The 21,125-nt window shown below is 41.0% G+C and overlaps 1 protein-coding gene across 1 annotated transcript in view; it reads right to left on the bottom strand.

The window, feature by feature from the left end:
• Nucleotides 1-21,125, bottom strand: part of PGM5 (phosphoglucomutase 5) — a 201,433-nt gene that overhangs the window by 136,213 nt on the left and 44,095 nt on the right. Inside the window, exon 6 of the mRNA XM_044265946.1 lies at nt 20,231-20,385. Coding sequence (XP_044121881.1) covers nt 20,231-20,385 — 155 coding nt within the window. The remainder of the gene's footprint in view (nt 1-20,230; nt 20,386-21,125) is intronic.

Genomic DNA, 21,125 nt, shown 5'->3' on the forward strand with positions numbered 1-21,125 from the left:
TATTCTCTGCTGATCACTTGACATGTGTTTTCTCGTCTCAGCTGCATGAAAACCTAATGGGGTTAAGTACTCTAATTTTCATTTCACAGATGCGAAAACAGGCACAGGGAGGTTAGATGACTTCCCTACGTTCACACAGCTAAGTAGTGGCGGATGTACACCTGAACTCAGGTCTCTGCGAATTCCAAGTTCGTGCTCTTTTCTACCACCTTGGAGCACTTTCTTGCACACAATGGATAGTTTGCTCTAGAATTTTTTCTCTTTTCCTGACCTGACTCGTCTCTGCTTGCCATACTGAACCACTGTGGTCAAAGCATTATAATCAGCCTAAAAAACAGAGGTAAAGAATAAAATGTGCCCCTGTTCCCAAGGAGCTCACTCAAGGGCTTCCCCTGAGCAACACTTAGAACCTAAGAGAATAAAAATTCTATTCCAGCCACAAGTTCTGATCTCAATCTCGGCCTTTTGGCTAAGATCAAGTGTAGACCAGTGTAAATGCTTTCCTCTCAACACCCTCATGGCCCCTATTACTGCATTCCTCACACTGTATTGTAAGCGTTCCTCAGGATATTGATCTTTCTCACTAAATCATAGAATTTGTATAGGATAGGCAGAAATTGTATTCACTTATAACACTATCTGACCCAGAGAAGGTATTCCATAAATGCTTGTTGATGAATAAGTGAAAAAACTCACTGATATCAAAGATGACGGCATCTTCAAAGAAACACCCATAATTCTAGAATGTTCTTTAATGGTGGGCAAATGATTTAAATGAACTAGCAGTCACTGACATTTGCTTACCTGAAGTCATTCACACTGATTTCCTCATTAACAGAATCATAACTTTAATATTCATTGTCAGTGAAGGTGAACTTAAATACCACACTGGATGGCTTCATGGAAAAGATTTTTTTTTTTACTTTAAAAAGACACATAAATAGAAAGCAGCCCCTGTTTTTCCATCGGACCATATCATATGTGAGACAAATAGCTAGAATTGCTGTAGTCTTTCCACAAGGAAATCTCACCAGGAAAATATCACACTCGGGGCACTTGGGTGGCTCAGTCGGTTAAGCATCTGCCTTCAGCTCAGGTCATGAACTCAGGGTCCTGGGATCAAGTCCCATGTCAGGCTTCCCACTCAAGGAGGAGTCTGCTTTTCCCTCTCCCTCTCTTCCTCCCTGCTGCTTATTCTCTCTGTCTGTCTCTCTTTCTCCTCTCAAATAAATAAAATCTTAAAAAAAAAAAACCCAAAACCCTGAGGACGACAGAACCTGGCTCCTTGCTGATGATGCTGAGGCAGGGAATGAGACCCCCTTGGAATGATGTCAATAATGTGAGATACTCTTCCCCCTTACTATTTATGTCATTTGGAGTTTAGTTTTCCATTACTTTCAAGTAAAAGTCAACTTGCTTCTTTCAAAATCTGTGGCCAGATCATAACTCCATAGGTAAGGACTGGGGATATGTCAGTGGTTTTCTCCAACTATGAGCAACAATTTGCTTATTTATAAAATGAGGAAAATAATATTTTTCTCTCTAGGTTCTGAGTTGCTAGATCTTACAAGTTTTCTATGATGAATAATCCTCTTCCTTTCCTCCTCCTCCTCGTTAATATCACCATTATCCTAGTTTCTGTCATTCTCTTTAGTCCCCAGAAATAACAGCAAAAAAAAAAAAAGATTTTAGCAAGTCAAATATTAGAGAAAACAGTATTTTATATCTGCACAGAATACAATACTCTACGCAGAATGTTTAAAACAACATCTAAATGGGGTGCCTGTGTGGCTCAATCAGTTAAGTGTCTGTCTTTGGCTCAGGTCATGACCCTGGGGTCCTGGGATTGAGCCCTGCAATGGGCTCCCTCTTTAGCAGGGAGTTTGCTTCTCCCTCTGCCTCTGCCCCTCTCCCCAGCTTGTGCTCTTGTGCTCTCTCAAATAAATAAATAAAGGATCTTTTAAAAAATAATTTTTAAAAAGCTTCTAAACCTATGGCAGAGAACTGCTAGTTGTCCCTCTACAACCATTCTCTTCCTTTTTCTTGATAAGAAACCCCCTGATTTTGAGCTGTACACCTTGGTCATTCAGAATGAAGACTCCATTTCCCAGCTTCCCTTGCAGGCAGGCATGTAATTTAAGTTCCCCCCAGTAGGATATAAACAAAAGTGTCAACTGTCTGTTTCTGTGAACCTCTTTGAAAGACAAATGGTAGGTCTCTCTCAGCTCTTCCCTTCTTCGTTATCCTTACTCCAGTACCTGCCTAGAATGCACACATGGTGGCTGGAACTCTGACTATCCTAAAACATGAGGGCGAAGGCTATCCCCAAGGGAGGCAGAGCAATGAGCCAGAAGGAATGTGGGCCCCTGGAAGCTCTGTGCGGAAAGAACCACTATACCAGCCCTGACCATGTCTTGTCCAGAAAGGGCAAGCCCGGCTTCGAGGAGTGACAAGGATCAGTGGTAAAGTCAGATATACCAGATTTCACAGTTACAACTCCTTTTCTGTTGTTGTTGGTTTTGTTGTTGTCGTTTCCTACAGCACCTCCAAGAGTTCTCTCTCTCTCTCTCTCTCTCTCTCTCGTCAGCCCCACCCAGGCTCCATGTCTTGCTGACCCAGAGCGACAACCCAGCTTCTGTCTCTGAAAGTTTCCTCTACAGATCCAATGGCCTTCTTCAAGCCAGCTCTCCTTCTAAGTGTCTCCTGGCACCTACCTGCTTTGGTAAGATTCAGGTAAACAAACCCCATCTGGGGGGAATATCTGTCCTTCCATGTCCCAAGTTTCTCCCTAGTATATCGGAGGACTGTTAGTGGTTTTGCAGCTAAAAGGACTGTAGAGGAGCTTATGACTTTTTAGAAAGTCAGGATAAAAGCAGGAAATGACCACGACAACAATAATTGGGATTGAATGCTATTTAAAAAGGAAACAGCTGGTGTTACATTAATTAAAAAAAAAAAAAAAGAAAGCTATTTTGTGGCTTTTTGTGAATCTCTCCTCTGTCCTCTCATCCCTGGGCATCGACATAACACAGGGTAATTCATTTGGTCATGGTGCTTCTTTTATTCTACATTTTTAGTTTTTGGCTGAGCTACTGAACAGATAAGGAAATGGACAAGCACTTACAATATGCATCAAATCACATTATATGCTTTAATGGGATGTGAATACAAAGTCAAAATCCTATCAAAATTATCAGTGGAGTAAAAAGCTTGAGTTTTGTTTTGGGGGGGGATGCTAATGATTTTGGCCAGGATACAGACAGACATAGGTGTGTTTTAAAAGAAGAGAAAGAAGCCCTGTGTTTACTCAGAAAGACAATTTTTCTAAAGAAATAAGGCTTCCAGAGTCCAATACATGTTCAAGAGAGGCACTTGCTAGAGTGAACAAAGATCTTCCAATTTGTAACAAGTTTAAAGGATGTGAAAAAGCTGCCTAGAGGAGTCTCACTTCAGACCTGAAGACATACCCAAACTGAAAGTGAAAGGATGAAAAAAAGCTAATCCATACCGACAGAAGCAGGAAAAAAAAGCCAAGGTTGTGATATTTATATCAGATAATATTGACTTTAAAACAAAGACTGTCCGAAGAGACAAAGAAGGACACTACATACTCATTAAAGGGTCCATAAAACAAGAGTGTGTAACAATCGCTAATGTCTATGCACTCAACATTGGGCAACCTAAATACATAAAGCAAATATCAACTTACCTAAAAGGAGAAAATGAGAGTAAGACAATACTTTAACACACTGTTTACATCAATAGATAGTCTATGCAGAAAATCAATAACAAAACAGTGTCTTTGAACGACACGTTAGACAAGATGGATTTAGCAGATTCATGCAGTACATGCCATCCAAAAACAACAGAACACAAATTTTTTTTTTTCAAATGTGCATGGAAAATTCTCCAGGATAGATCACATGATAGGGCACAAAACACATCTCAATAAATTTAATAAAATTGAAACCATAATGATAGGATTTCATTTTTTTGGATCATAATGATATGAAACTAGAAATTAAATATAAGGAAAAACTAGAAAAAATATAAACACATGCTGCTAAATAGCCAATGGGTCAATGAAGATATCAAAGATGAGATAAGGATGCTAACAAAAAGACAGAAGATCAAAAAGTAATGGGTTCAATCCTGAACACCTAGTTGAAAGTTTTCCATATACATGTAAAAAAGAGCTAAAGAAAATCAACAATCATTAGGGGCACCCGGCTGGCTTAGGGGGTGAAGCACTTGACTCTCGATCTTGGGATTGTAAATTCAAGCTCCATGTTGGGTGCAGAGATTATTTAAAATAAAATCTTTTTAAAAAAGAAAATTAACAATGATTGCTTACAAAATAATCTGAAAAACTACCAAATACAGATACTTGAGGTCCATGCAGCAGTTTTCTAAAAGCTCTGTTGTACTGTGAAGTGTGAGGTACCCACAGAAGGAGAAGCACCTAATCACTATTATCTACAGGGGGGATGTAGGATTCTAAGTGTAGCCACTGATTAAGTCCTGCTTCCTTAGTAGAAGAACTGGAGATTAGTCATCAGGATCTACTGTTCGGTCTTGAGTTTGTTACTTATAAAACTCCATTATTATGTTAATAATAGCTAATATTCATGGAGCTCTTTCTTACTGTAGACTGGCACTGTTCTAAGCATTATGCATGTATTACCTCATTTAATCCTTAATGAGAAAGGTGCTATGGTACTCTCATTTAGCGGACGAGACCCTGATCAGGGAAGCAGCCCAAGATCACAGCCAGAGTAGAGGAGTCAGAATTCAACCTTGGATAAGCTGAACGTAGAAGCCAATGAAAGAAGTACCATTTTCCATCTTGTGCACGAGCTCATTTGAGTACGTTGGCAGCCATACGTGTTTGCACTCCTTAACTTATGTTCTCTCTCTCCTTCCTACTCCTATATATAGGTAGTAGAATCTGTGCAAGACAATCTGTAGGCTATATCGTAGTCAATGATTTGAAAACACTCTCCCAATCTATCATTAACATCAGATTAAAGTCATGAATTTCTCTAAACCTAACAGAATACCTTACACAGAGAATATTTATAAAGTTTGTTGACAATGAAGTTTGATAGGGGAAAAAAGGGCGGGGGGAGGCAGAAGAGAAGATGAACTCCATCAGTCATATCCAGAACCCTGCCGTGTGCTCGGCAAGCAGCAGGTACTAAAACAATGTTGTCTGAAAAATGGCAAAGTGGAAGGTAGGTAATGAGAGAGGGAGGAAATGGAATAACAAAAGAAGGAAAGAGGGAGAGGTCAAGAGAGAGGGAGGAAAAGGAAGGAAGGAAAGAGAGGAAAGGAAGGAAAGAGAGGAGTAGAGAGGAGAGGATGGGAAAGGACAGATGAGTCCATGCGCATATTATCCAAGGATCAGAGGCAAGCACCGCCATTCCAAGTCCAATGTCATCGTCAGTTACTGGTCAACAGCAGAGGATTGGCAGGGGTGTGAGGGGTAACGAGCAGGGCATCTTGATTGAGCTCTCAGCCCGGTCCTGAGTTCTCCATCCAGAACCACACCCCAGTGCCCTCTAGCTGCCATCCCTCTGCAGCCACTGGGCCCCAGATTGCTGCAGTTACTTCTCCCTTCTGGAAGGAGAATAAAAAGATCTTGGAGAAGAACTGCATCCATTCTTGGTCATTTGGCTTGGGAAAGAATGACAGTCCTCCCAGCTCCACCCAATAAGGGGGAAGGGGCTTAAGATTTTCAATGTATCTTATCCCCTCACAGCCCTGGTGAGCCAATGGATAAGAGATGGTACAGACCCAAAACAAAATCAAGATTCAAGGAGTTTTTGTTTTCTGGAAAAGCTTTGTCTCATAGACAGGAGAAAGAAAGAAAGAAAAAAAGGAAGAAGAAAAAGAGAAAGAAAAAGGAAGGAAGGAAGGAAGGAAGGAAGGAAGGAAGAAAGAGAGAGAGAGAAAGAAAGAAAGGAAGGAAGGAAGGAAAGAAAGAGGAAGAAGAAACCCTTCGTCCTCATAGACAAGACTGTATAGGAGTGAGAAGTCTGGGATCCTACAGGTATTTGCTCCCCCAAAGAGAAGCCTTGGAAAGCCAGAGCAGGGAGCCCGAGTATGAGAGTGTTACCTTCTGAGGCAGAGCTGACAGCAATATCCAGGTCAAGTGGACCTTTCATTTCATTTGAGCTGCTGGATCAAGTTTCACCTGCAGCCACCTCTCTTTTAGTGATGTGTGCCAACACATTCCCTTTATTATTCAGGGCCCGGCTCACCTAGTTTTTGTCTCGTTTGCAGCACAAAGATCCTGACTGATAGACTCTCTCTGTGAGCCCTGGATAGAGATCTTGCATTCCTACATAAAGGCATCAACTCATCAAAGAGTTTTCCTGCGTACTAGGATATAAACGCCTGATGCAATGCAGCACTCTAAAAGAATTCAGAATTTCAAATGACAAATTGAAACCCCAGGCAGAAACCTGATCAGGGGCAAGATGAATGGCTACTCAGATCTGGATTCCACTCTCACTGTACAGAACACATCGACAGGGGCTGACAAGATTTCTTGTCTTTTTTTTCTTTTTTCCTACGCACGGACATCTTATACCCAACTCCTGACACTTCATTTACTAAAAGAACCCATTATAGCTAATCAGTGTATTTTATGTTTCTGGTTATCGGTGTTGTCTGTCTGAGATTAAAAACTCTTAGGGAGAAGGAACTGTATCTGCTTAACCCACTTTATAGAGAATGTAAGAGAGAAAAGCTGTGGAAACCTGATGAGCGTTTTCTCATGTGGCCACTGCTGATCTTACTACTTCAAGCAGATCCTGAGGCAAGGGTATAAAATTCAAGCCTTACCTTGAACTCCAGTCAACATTTTCCTGGAAGTCTTAAGTTAAAGCCAGGGATTGCTTCTTCCAGAGCTTTATGAAATAGTAGTGATGTTCAGGGTTGAAATTTACAAGACATCTTGAGGTTGAAATCAATTATCCTTGTCTGATGTCATCTACCACTTTTTGGGCAACAGACGTTCCCATAACAACAAACCCCAACCCATACAAATGACTTATACTCAAGATACAATTAGAATGCCTCTCTGCTCTCAACAATTAGGATCAGTAAAGAAATTATTAGATTTGGAATTAGACAGTCTGATATCCATCTTCGCTGCTTCTTTCTTGACAGGTGACCTTGGGCAAATTGCTTAACCTTTCAAAATGATCTCCCTCTTATAAATAAAATGTCAATGATAGCATCTGACAAATACTTCTGAGGCTTTGGTTAAAAACTGAACAAGGGGGGCGCCTGGGTGGCTCAGTGGGTTAAGCCGCTGCCTTCGGCTCAGGTCATGATCTCAGGGTCCTGGGATCGAGGCCCGCATCGGGCTCTCTGCTCAGCAGGGAGCCTGCTTCCTCCTCTCTCTCTCTGCCTGCCTCTCTGCCTACTTGTGATCTGTCTCTGTCAAATAAATAAATAAAATCTTAAAAAAAAAAACTGAACAAGGTACTATAATAGATTGCATTGTAAATAAAAATGCATTTATCCCCTTATCCTTTGCTGAGGTGACAAAATTTTGGGCGTCTCCTGGATTCACCCTGTGCATCTTTCTTAACTACTGTTGTTCCATTAGCTTGATGGGTAAAGTAAAACTGATGATATTTAGCAATCCATTTAAGTAGTATTCCAATCGGGGGCACCTGGGTGGCTCAGTGGGTTAAAGCCTCTGCCTTCAGCTCAGGTCATGATCCCAGGGTCCTGGGATCGAGCCCCGCATTCAGCTCTCTGCTCAGCATGGAGCCTGCTTCCCCTCTCTCTCTGCCTGCCTCTCCGTCTACTTGTGATTTCTGTCAAATAAATAAATAAAATCTTTAAAAAAAAAAAAAAAGTAGTATTCCAATCGGCCCAGCTTAACACTAACCTCTGAGGTTGGAGGTTAAAATCTATTCTAAAACTTTTTTTTTTTTTTTTGGTTAGAGTTACAAAATCCATTTCAAAACCCAAGCCACAAGCCACATAAAAAAAGGACATGACTTTTTCCTTTAAAAGAACCTCAGGCCTAGGATGATTTATCATTACCCCCTTCATTTAAAATCATCATTTAAAATAAAAGTGCCAAATTTCTCTGGCAGCTTGGCAAAGCATATGGCTCAGAATTAAGCTGGGTTATCCTATCTTCCTTGTATTTTTTACACCAATAAATATAACTAATGACCTTGAAATCTCAGACCCTCCAACTCTAAATGTAAGTTTAGTCTTTTCCAAAGAAGACAAGAATTGTAGGTAGTATATTGATATTATAGCTCACTATAGAGAGAAAAGCACTGGACAGAGATTCCAAAGGCCACTCAAGTCACCTGAACCTGGCAAGTCTATTAAACGCCAGCCTTGACACTGAGAACTATAGTTGATTTCTGACCCCAACTGCAAGGGAAGACTCAAGGGAGGTGCTTTGTTTTGTTTTTAAGTAAATAGGATTTGAGGGCATCTGGGTGGCTCAGTGGGTTAAGCCTCTGCCTTCTGCTCAGGTCATGATCTCAGGGTCCTGGGATGGAGTTCCGCATCAAACTCTCTGCTCAGCGGGGAGTCTGCCTCCCCCTTTCTCTGCCTGCCTCTCTGCCTAATTGTGATCTCTCTGTCAAATAAATAAAATCTTCTAAAAAATAGGATTTGATTATTTTTATCAATTTTATCAAGGTAAAATCTACATAAAATAAAATTCATCAATTGTATCGTTCCAAGAGTCTTGATCTATATATACTTGTATAATGATGTATATACAATGATGTATATATAACTACCACCATAATTAAGATATATAGTTACTTCATGCCTCTTTGTAGAAATGAATGGGACAAGAGGCGCCTGGGTGGCTCAGTCAGTTAAGCATCTGACTCCTGATTTCGGCTCACAGGTCATAATATCAGGATTCTAGGACTAAGCCCCGGGTCTGACTCCACACTCAGAGGGGAGACTGCTTCTCCCTCTCCCTCTGCTCCTCCCTGCTGCTCTTGATTTCTTGCATTCCCCCTCTCTCTAATAAATAAATAAAATCTTTTAAAAAGAAAGAAAGAAAGAAATCCCTGCCTAAATGGTCTTTAATTCCCTAGCACCCCAGGCAGTATTAAGGGGTTTCTTTCAGTACTAGCTGGGTCCACCAATGGTCAATGTGACCTGCCAAAGGCCAAAGCAGGATCAAAAAGTGGAAGGGCTGAGGATAAGATGCTGGAGACCCTTGGCAATGACCATGCATTTCTAGAGATGAAGCCGAAGAATGGCAGAGTCCTCGCAAATGCAACAGGCAAGAGAGAGCCAAATTCTAAAAATGGTTTGACTTTCACTTTACGTGGGAGAGTGATGATGACTACATATTTCGGAACTCAGGTCACCGAATGCTTATACAAAATTTTTTTCTGACCAACTCTAATAGCAAAAACCAAAGATGGCTCTGAACAAAAGATGGTTTATCCAACATCTCCAAAGCCCTTGCAGCTTCTAGTCTTAAAATGTTAACAATTCGTTTTTCCCTTTAGCCAATTAATTCATAAATGCTTTCTACTAAATGTGCCCATGTTATCACGTGTTTATCAGACATCAGCTCTTAAAAACACCAAGTAATGGGCTTCAATCATTGTTTGCCCCCTTTCCAGTTAAGTGAACGCCAAAAACATACAAGAAAGTAATATGAGGCATCCTCTAAACATCTTAGGGAAAAAAAAATCCATTTCTCATCCTACTCACTAGGTCAAGAAATAAATAATACTGCACTTAAGTTCAGGCCGTGGTGAGTTTTTAATTATTGAATAGGAAATAACACTATGTGGTTCCTTCCTCTTATCTCACCTTGATAAAGTTGTAATCTATACCCCATATCATTACTAAAAATCTGACTTAAACTATAAATTTACCTAAATGTAAATGAAAACCATAAATCAGGCACAGTTTTATCATAGTCAAAGAAGACTGTGTAATTATGTATCATTTATTTTCTTCTTATCATTCAGATACACCTTCTCAAGCCAACAGTTGATAGCATCAACAAGTCTACTTTGTATAAAAGTCAAAAAGAGGGGCGCCTGGGTGGCTCAGTGGGTTAAAGCCTCTGCCTTCGGCTCAGGTCATGATCCCAGAGTCGTGAGATCGAGCCCCACATCGGGCTTTCTGCTCAGCAGGGAGCCTGCTTCCTCCTCTCTCTCTGCCTGCCGTTCTGCCTACTTCTGATCTCTGTCAAATAAATAAATAAAATCTTAAAAAAAAAAAAAAGTCAAAAAGAGTATGTTGGTAGTTCACAGTACTTAACTTTGAGAATTCTGTGTTTGGTCCTGTGGAGTTCTAGTTATTTTTTCCTTCCAAACAAAAGGTATCCAAAAGGGGAAAAAAGCTCCTTCATTTAAGAAGTGTTTATTGAGAACTACTCTGTGCCAGGCACTGGTTAAAAACTCTGCCCTTCATGGGACTCACTGGACATTAGAAAACAGACTGTGTATTTTCAACGTGACATTTATGATAAAGTGATCTACAAAGAAACAGTTCCATACAGTGCTATGTATGGAGAGAATAAAACACCAAAGGAGGACTTACTAAGAAGGTAATGCTTGACTCAAGCCTGAAAAATAAGGAAAGACAACCATGGGATGGGTGGGGCAAAGGGAACACATTTCAAGGAAAGACAGCAGCTTGTTCCAAGGCCCAGCAGCTTAAGAGGCTATTGAATTTGGAGACTCGCAGCACAGCACATCTAGGGGGCAGAGTAAAAAATGTAGGCAGGAGTGAGATGTTCCTCATCAGAAAATTATACATGCTTTAGAATCTGGACATGAGATCTCATTGTGGAGTTATGTGATGATATCAACAGATTTTAAGCAAAGAAGTGAAAATTATGCCTTTCTGCATGGGGTAGTCTAGAACATGAATGAAAAAGAGGTGATCTGGAGGCAGGGAGATGGGTTAATTGCCTATTGCAATAGTTCAAGCAAAAGATTATGAGAACCTGAACTAGGAAAGTAAAAGTAGGGGTGGGGAAGAAAGAATGGTTCAGGAAACATTTAAGTAGCCTTTCTGACAGCTCAGTGATTAACAGTACCTTAGGAATAAGGAAAAAGTAGAAGTCTAGGATTATGCTAAGGTTTATAATATGGGTGACAGGTGATTCACTCAGCATATATAAAAACAAAGAGCAATTTTCTGGGAAAATTGGAAAAGTTGCTATTTGTACATATTAAACTTGAGTTGTCCACACAGAGTTGTGTATTGAAAGCAATCTGGATATAGAGCTTAGTGGTAAAATTTTGTGCCAAGAAAAAAAGTGAAAATTAGAAGTGCTTAAAATTGACAAGGCTTTAATATATAAATATGTAATGATCTCCCATAAGCCCATAAAAAAAGAAGAAACCAAAATATAAAAGTGAGCAAAGGACAGGAACAGGCAATTAATAAAAAGGAAACCCCCCCAAATCCCTTAAGTATGTGAAGAAATGCTCAACCTCATTAGTAATATGAGACGAAAATCTAAACAGCAGTAGGGAATTGGACTGTTGAACAGAAGGGGGCAAAGAAAGTATAACCAGAATAACCAACACACGGGCCAATCCTTTTCGTAATCCCGATCTGCTTCACTTCCGGTCTCATCCTTTCCCCTCTTTTTTGGACTCAGGAATAGAGCTGAGTTAACCATATTCATCCTTGAACAATTTTTTTCATCATTTGTCCAGTGGAAGGCCCATTTCATTCCATGGCCATCTCTGCCCTCCTCTCTTCCTTTGGAGTCTAAACATCACAAATCGCGCTCCTGCTTGCAGGTGGGTTTGATCAAGAGGAGGCATCAGCTGGAGATTGGAGGGTGAGAAAAGAGGGGAGTTGGGATGTTTATTCCTCCCTGATGAGTTCCATTCCTGTCTGACAGCCCACCTCCCACCGCTCCAGACCCTACTAGGTTATGGTTACCCTAAGCCCTTCCTACCTTGACCCTTCAGTCTTAGAGGAACTAACAACTTTCTACTATTCTGTGTGCTGGGCTGCCTCTCCAACTCTTCTTATTTTTGCTTTCCTTAACTTCACCCCTACTTCTGTATTAAGTTATTAAGTTACTGTTATTAAACTCTCTTTAGTAAACCCCTTTTCAGGGCACCATCTCTTTTCTGCCTTGACCCTGACTAAATCAGCTATAGAGACTTTCAGGGGAATAACTCCTATGATAAAGGGCTTTTTTCCTCTTTTTTTCTTTTATTTTTATACAGGGTCCACTTGAACATATTTGTCTGCTGAAGTAAAAGAATTCCCATCATTCTGTAGCAGAAACAATGTATGGGAGACTAAGTAATTGGATATTAGCTCCGATCACTATCTCTCCCACTACTCTGGTAACATCATGACCGATCTTAGAGACAAAAGAGCACAGATCCAAAGGATGCAGTAAAAACCAAGGTCACTGTAGATCAGTAGATACATGCATACTTACAGCATTAACACTGTCTGGATTCCAACACCCAGCTGCATATATTCAGGATAAAGCTACAGTACATATTTCGGAATGGGGATTGGCAACAGATTGCTGTAGACTATATTCTGAAAAACAAGCATTTTCACACATATCATGGGCTGTTTCTAATCCCAGCATCCTCACTGGGTCTAGCTGCATGTTTCTGATCTTTGGTCCTACCCATAACTTCCTCGGGAAGTCCTCGCCTGCCTGTCCCATCTAAGGACCCTGCTCCACATCTGACAATTTACTGCTCCAAGTTCATTTCCTCTGAGCACGTGTTAAAATGTGTATCTCTATTTTCTCTTTACTTCTTATTATTTGTCTTCTCCATCAGACTATAAGTTCCCCCACGGCAAGGGACCATGTCTAGGACACAAAAGGACTTTAATAAGTATTATTCCTGAGTGAGTAAATGGTGAACGGGGGTGGCACAGATAGTCAACAGAAGGTAGAAAAGGATCAATTCTCTTCACCACCAGACTTGTGGGCGGTGGGCCTGACGTGGCCTCCCTTGCCGTCAAAACATACTTTTAAGATCTGGATCACTTGCAGTGTGCCCAAGGATGCTGCTAGCATTGTACGAGGCTGTGAATATCTCCAATGGAAGGGCTCAAGTCTGCGTGTGTTTGCCTTGTTCTGCACAGCGCTCGGCACACTCCCAAGCACAGATGGGCTCTTCATAAATATTATTGAAGGATGATGACACAGAGGATTATTTAATACTTCTGCATGGGGTGGAGACAGACCTCGGGCCACAGATACACTTTGAATGTGCTTTCCTTCTCAAATCATTTGAACCAAAACAATTTCAGCAACACAGATTCATCTGCAACTACAAATCAGACACATTCAGAATGACCAAGTTCCAAAAGAATGCCCTTTTCAAGGCTGAAACTGCATTATTCTGGGGAAAATATTCTGGAGTCCTTGTTTCTGTGACACAGTAAGAGCAAAAATTAAAGACACTATAAGTCTCCCCTCAGGGAACAATGATTATCTGGGAATAATGAAATTTGGCCTGAATAATTCATCAGTTTCAAGGGTGCAGGTCCCCACCATCCCCTCCAATCCAAATTCTGGAATCCCACAATTTAGGCAAGGGCACCATTTACTGTGTCTCAGCTACTCAGTTGTCATCCTTCTGGGTTCTGGCACTTTGGGTCACATTTCAATGATTTTATTCATTTTTTTTTAAAAATGATAATAACCTACAAGGTAAACCATGATCAAGATAAGATTTTGAAGCTGTATTTATTTTACCTAAGAAAGAAGCTCATAAAGTGTCCATCATGAGAATCCACCTGGGAGCTATGCAACAGAGAGATCAAATACCCACAGCAAATCACCACGTCAGAGCCCCAGAGGCTTCTGGAGCCCAACCAGCAAGCATGAATAATCCTTTTAAATGGTTACTTACGTATCAGAACAGGCCCTTTGTGAAATTTCTAAGCAAGGCCTCTGGTTTCCGACTGAAACAGAGTTTTATTGGGAGGGAGGGGACAAAGTGAAACGGGAAACGTCCGAAACGTCCGGGAGAAGAGAGGACAAATGGTTTTTGTTGTCAGAGTGAAACCTGCCTCTCCTGGCAGGGTTTGGAAAGTTGCTGGCTATCCCCCAGGAGAGTTGGGCAATCTTCTCAACTAGTTTCTCAGGGACCATCTTCACCCAGTGGTAGTTACTATGCAGATGCAATTGTACACTAGAAGACCCAGTTTCAAATTCTGGGTCACTTTCCGATTAGCTGTGCAACCTTGCACAAGTCACTTAACCTCTCTGATACATGGTTTAACATCTTTAAGATGGTGAGAGTCATGCCTCACCAATTACCTGCTAAATTCATGTAAAGATCAAGTGAAATCAAATGCACACAAGGTCTTTCTAAATTATAAAATTCTGTGTAAGTGAAAGGTGTTATTATTAAATAAGCTTCCATAATATTAAGTAACCTACATAGCAATCAGGATCCTATATGACCCTGAGTCCTCAGTGACTAAAGATGGTTCCATTTTTGCCTTGTGATCCACAGTTTTACTAAACCTTTTTTTTTTTTTTTTTGCTTTTTTAATGGAAGGATATAAGCAAAGGCAAATGGAAAACAAGTATGGAATATAACACCGTCCTCTTTGGTGCTGCTAGGCACTGAGGTTGGATTATATCATGAGCTTCTTATCAATATCCCCTGAGGGAGAGAAATAAAGTTGGGGGGCAATCGAAAATATCCTTCCCAGTAGAAGAATCCAAAGCCAAGTTATAAAAATCAATTGCATTTCTAATTGCTAGGAGCAAACAACTGGGAAATGAAATTTATAAAACTATTCCACTTATTTTTTTTTAAGATTTTATTTATTTGACAGATGGAGATCACAAGTAGTCAGAAAGGCAGGCAGAGAGAGAGGAGGAAGAAGGCCCTGCCGAGCAGAGAACCCGATGCGGGGATCTATCCCAGGAACCTGGGATCATGACCTGAGCCAAAGGCAGAGGCTTTAACCCACTGAGCCACCCAGGTGCCCCAAAACTATTCCACTTATGATAGCCTCAGAAACATAGATACTCAGAGATAAATTTAACAAAAATTGTATGACACCACTACAGTAAGCCACAAAGCATACATAAGAGAAATTAAACTACAAAATATATAGAAAAAAGTAAAGAAAACTACAATGAAGAGTTAAAACACATTTGTGAACTGGAGATCTCAATATTACTAAAATGCAATTCTCCCCAAATTATTCTATAGATTTATCCAATCCCAATCAAAATTGTAACAATTGCTAGTCATTGACAAGTTGATTCTAAAGTGTATATAGAAATACAAAAAAGCTAAGATGTATCATTTTTTTAATTTGACCAAGAAGAAAAAAAACACTTGGGGAATTCACTTGATTTCAATACTTATTTAAAAGTTTAATAATCAAGCATAATCTCGGCATAAGAATAGGTGTAAAATCAATGAGAGTAAATAGAGAATTCTAAAATAGACCCAAACAGAAATGGTCAACTTATCTTTAACAAAAGTACCAAGAAGAAAGATAATTATTTTCAATGAACACACGCAAAAATTAATTCAAAATCATCATAAACTGAAATGTGAAAATTAAAACTACAACAAACTTAGAAGAAAACATCTTTCTGACCTTTGGCCAAGCAGAAATTTCTCACAGAGGACAGAAAGTATATACTAACTATGCAGGAAAATATTAATGAACTAACTTCATCAAAATGTAAAACTTCTGCTCATCAAAAACTTCTACTAACAATATGAAAAGACAAGCAATGGGCAGGGAGAAAATACTTGCAATACATATATCTAACAAAAGACACTACCCGGAATATTTAATGAACTTCTATAAATCAATAAGGAAAGACAAACAACCTAATTTTTTAATTGAGCAAATACATTATGAACAAATACATAACAAAAAAGATGCACAAATGGATAATAAGCATATGAAAATAAGCTCACCAGCACCAGTTATTATGATGCAAATCTAAACCAAAAGGAAAGAAGATTTCAAAGCGCAAAAACCTCACTTAGCAGGAGACTTGCAGGATATAAAGGTGTACCGGGGACTTTGTTTTAAAAACCACAGTATCTTTTTTTTTATTTTTTTAAGATTTTATTTATTTATTTGACAGACAGAGATTACAAGTAGGCAGAGAGGCAGGCAGAGAGAGAGGAGGAAGCAGGCTCCCTGCTGAGGAGAGAACCTGATCCAGGACCCTGGGATCATGACCTGAGCTGACGGCAGAGGCTTTAACCCACTGAGCCACCCAGGTGCCCCCACAGTATCTTTTTGAATGAAGCCTACCCAAAGGGCTTTTCCCCTCATCCTCATCAAAATGGAATCACAAACAGCCAGCCACTGCTAGGAATAGATACCAAAGACTCAAGGAAGCGCAGAGTGAGGTTCAGGAGTTGCCTTTCCACCACACCCCTTTGAATCCTGCTTTTGGTTTCCTTCTTCTAAAAGATCTGCTGCTCAACAAGCTGCTGACACCCAGGGTCTTGACACACTGACAGCTCTCAGAGTCAAGGTGTACAAGGACCCCCAGGATATAAGCATTGTTGGACTGGTTTCTCCGGGGGATACGGAACCACACAATGATTAGAGCATTTCCACATCATCCCTTAAACCCAGCAAGGGTCAACATCCAAATGCCACTCACACTGTAGGGAGAGTCAGATCGGCAAAAGAGGATGAAGGTCAAGTCGGTAACAGGTAATTTGAGTGTAAACATGCCAAAGGATGGGCTCTCCTTGTTAAAAAAATGGTCAGAAGCTTGAAATGGAACTCCAGTTTCAGCCTTAGTCCCTGAGAATCTTCAGGAGAAAGATCAAGTTCCCATTTATTTTTTATGGTTATGATTTTTTAATCAAATTCTCAACTTTATTTTTCTTTATTATATTAGTCACCAAACACTACATCATTAGTTTTTGATGTAGAGTTCCATGATTCGTTGTTTGCATGTAACACCCAGTGCTCCGTGGAATCCGTGCCCTCCTTAATACCCATCACTGGGTTAACCTATCCCCCCAACCCCTCCCCTCTGCAACCCTCAGTTTGTTTCCCATGGTCCACAGTTTCTCATGGTTCGTCTCCCCCACTTTTCTCTTCCTTCTCCTAATGTCCTGCATGCTATTCCTTATGTTCCACATATAAGTGAAACCATATGATAACTCCCATTTAAAAGAAAAAAATCAAGACCAATTAAATCTATGTGAGGTGGGAGGGGGAAACCACATGCCAAGAAGAGCAACACCCCAAGTTCCAAAAGCCAAGGGTTGGGGAGCAGGCCTGGGGAGCCCAGCAGTGCTAGTTAGGACTCCTCAGTTGTTGGCTGAGAGCAGAGGTTCTCAGGGGGCAACAGACAAAAAGGCACGCCCTCTATTCTGGCTTGCCTGGAGCATCTGCCCCATCTTCTCCGATTCCTGCCTGGACAGCATCTTGCTTCTCATTCGTCTTCTCTCCTGAGACCTGGAGCAGAATGGCTCCGGAGCCCACGCCAGGTTCCACTGCTTGAAGAGCCTCATTTGTGCCCTGCCCCCAGAAGAACGCCTGGCCGGTGGTCAGCCCACTACCTCACAGGCAGGGAAGAAGAGGGATGGATCCCTCATCCGGCCCTCTCATTCTTCCCACTGAGGCTCCCCTTCCTGGCGGGTGTGGAGGTAAGTGTGCAAGGGGAGACTGTGCTGTGGGTCCCTCTCCTCATCTCCATGAGTCCAGTCTCATCTCCTCGCTTCTGAGGATGGGACCAAGGGCAACAGGAAGCCCAGGGGAGGACTTGAGGCTGGACGGCATGACCAATGTAGGCTCACCTGGGGAGCTGTCACCTGGAGGCCTGCGCAGCCAAGGCTGTCACATCAGCCCCTGAAACTCAGAGTAAGCCCAACAGCTTCCTCAGAGGCCCCTTGTCCCCTCTCTGGGTTCCTATGGATCTTACAGTCCCACCACCGTGTGATGTAATATTGCAGGGTCATTAAGACCATGCACTCTGGAGGTGTTTGGGTGGCTCTGTGAGTTAAGTGTCTGACTCTTGATTTCTGCTCTCAGGTCATGATCTCAGGGTCTTGATATCGAGCTCTGTTTTGGACTCCATACTGACTGTGGAACCTGCATAAGATTCTCTCTCTCCTTCACCCTCTGCCCCTACCCTTGGTCTCTCTCTCTCTCTCTCCCCGTCTCTCTAACGCACTGTGGAGCTGGACCATGCACTATGGAGCTAGAATGGCATAGTTAGAATCCCAATTCAACCCTTGTCAGGCCCTGGTCTTGACCAAGTTATTGAACTTCCCTGTACCTGTTCCTTCATCGGTAAAATGGGCCACCTCACAGGGTAGTTATGATGACTACCGAGTTTATGGAATGGGCTTACAGCAGAGCATGGCACAGAATTAGTAAATCAAAATCAGTAAGTACAGGGTACTTGCACAAAAATAGACATATAGATCAACAGAATAGAATAATAAAGAGCTCAGAAATAAATCCATGCTCATATACTCAATCTATGAGAAAAAAGGCAAGAATATATAATGGAGAAAAGATAGTCTCTTCAATAAATGGTGTTGGAAAAACTGGACAGTTCCATGAAAAGAATGGAATCGGACCAGTTTCTTACACATGCACAAAAATAAGCCCAAAATGAATTAAAAACCTAAATGTGAAACCTGAAACCATAAAATTCCTAGAAGAAAACACAGGTAGTAATTTCTTGGATGTCAGGCACAGAAACATTTTCCTAGATATGTCTCCTCAAGAGGGAGAAATAACAACAACAACAAAAAAGATCTTACAGAGTGAAGGAAACCACTGACAAAACAAAAAGACAACCTACTGAATGGGAGCAGACATTTACAAATGACATATCCAATGAGGGATTAATATTTAAAATATACAAAATACTTATTCAACTCAACATCATAAAAACACAAATTACCTAATTAAAAGTGGGCAGAGGATCTGAATAGACATTTTTCCAAAGAAGACATCCAGATGGCAACACACACATGAAAAGATGCTCAACTTCACTCATCATCAGGAAAATGCAAATCAAAACCACATGAGATACCACCTCATCCCTCTCAGAATGGCTGGAATAAAAAAGATGAGAAATAACAAGTGTTGGTGAAGATGTGGAGAAAAATGAACCCTCATGGGGTGCTTGGGTGGCTCAGGGGGTTAAAGCCTCTGCCTTCGGCTCCAGGCATGATCCCAGGGTTCTGGGATTGAGCCCCACATCAGGCTCTCTGCTCAACAGGGAGCCTGCTTCCTCCTCTCTCTCTGCCTGCCTCTCTGCCTACTTGCGATCTCTGTCTGTCAAATAAATAAATAAAATCTTTAAAAAAAAAAAATGAACCCTCATGCACGGTTGATGGGAATAATGGAAATCGATATAGCCACTGTGGAAAATAGTATGAAAGGCCCTCAAAATATTAAAAATACAATTAATACATGATCCAGTAATTCTACTACTGTGTGTTTATTCAAAGGAAATGAAAATACTAATTTGAAAAGATATACACACCTCGATGTTTACTACAGTTTATTTACAAGAGCAAAGATATGGAAGCAACCCAAGTATCCATCCATACATGAATGGAAAAAGAAGAAATGGTATACATATAAAATGGAATATTACCCAGCTATTAAATATAATGTTGAGTGAAATAAGTAAATCATAGAAAAACAAATACCATATGATTTCACTCAAATGTGGAATTTAAGAAACAAAACCAAAATAAAAGAACAAACAAAAAAACAATACTCTTAAGAACAGAGAACACACTGACAGATACCAACGGGGAAGTGGGGGGCAGGGAGGGTGAAAGAGGTGAAGGGGACCAAGAGGCCATTCTTCATGATGGGCACTGAGTAATGTACAGAATTGTTGAATCATATTGTACATCCGAAAGTAATATAACAGTATATGGTACTTATACTTCAATTTTTAAAAAAGGAAATAATATTTTGCACTCACTAGAATTGCTAAAATAAAAAAGACTGACAAGAAAAAAAAAAAAAAAAAAAGGCACAGCGATCACATGTCCCTCAAGTTCCCACAGCTAAGAAGTGGTAGAACCAAGGATCCAGTTCAGGCCGCCTGATTCTCCATGCCCCTCCCCGGCACTACACATGTCTCTAAGTTCCCATACTTCCCACAGTTGCCACCAGAGCAGGAGAGAATGAGTGACAGCTAATAACAAAGGCGACACTGACATCAGAAGCCTACCATGAAGTTCTTCAAGGTGACATCCTGGCTTACCTGTCCAGGGCCATGCTGGTGGGCATACTCCTTCCAAACCCTCGAACCCCCATCTGACGGAAATACGGAATGCAAGAGAGGTTGGCAGCAATGATGGCCAGTGAGTCAGAAGGGCTCACGAAGAAGCCATTTCGGCCCAGGATCATATAACGGTCCTGCAAGAAGGAACGGGTGACAGAGATGAGAGAGAGGCATCTGCTGCCAGCTCCCCATTCCCATAATCATCACAAGCTACTCTACCACCATCCTATATTTAAACAACCTAAAACAACTTGAATAAAGCCAAGGAGGGCATGAGAAACCTGCTTGTAAATTCCTGAGTATTGTAGGGCCCAGGACCATGACAGTCTGGAATGTGTCCCACTTGTTGGAATGCGGATGACTACCTCAAGCGTCAGTAGCCTTCATATACTCATCCCATACTCTCCCCCAAATATAACGGAGAACAAGAATTATTGCTGAAATACCTAGTTTCTTAATGTGGTGGTTTTAACTAAGCCAACCATAAATAAAGATTTATTGCATGAATATTTTTAAAAGTAATAACTTTTTTATAACATAATGCTACCCTGGAACTATGAAAAGTAAAAGCTGTTTAACTGCAATACAGAAGAGCCATTAAAAAGAAGAACAGATGGGTGCCTGGGTGGCTCAGTTGGTTGGACGACTGCCTTGGGCTCAGGTCATGATCCTGGAGTCCCGGGATCGAGTCCCATATCGGGCTCCCAGCTCCGTGGGGAGTCTGCTTCTCCCTCTGACTTTCTCCTCGCTCATGTTCTCTCTCATTGTCTCTCTCTTAAATAAATAAATAAAATCTTTAAAAAAAAAAAAAGAAGAAGAAGAACAGATGCAGAGCCAGTTAGGGTTCGAATGCCCCATACATATCAGCCAGCCC

This window comes from Neovison vison, chromosome 9 (assembly GCF_020171115.1).
Source record: "Neovison vison isolate M4711 chromosome 9, ASM_NN_V1, whole genome shotgun sequence".
NCBI classification, from domain to species: domain Eukaryota; kingdom Metazoa; phylum Chordata; class Mammalia; order Carnivora; family Mustelidae; genus Neogale; species Neogale vison.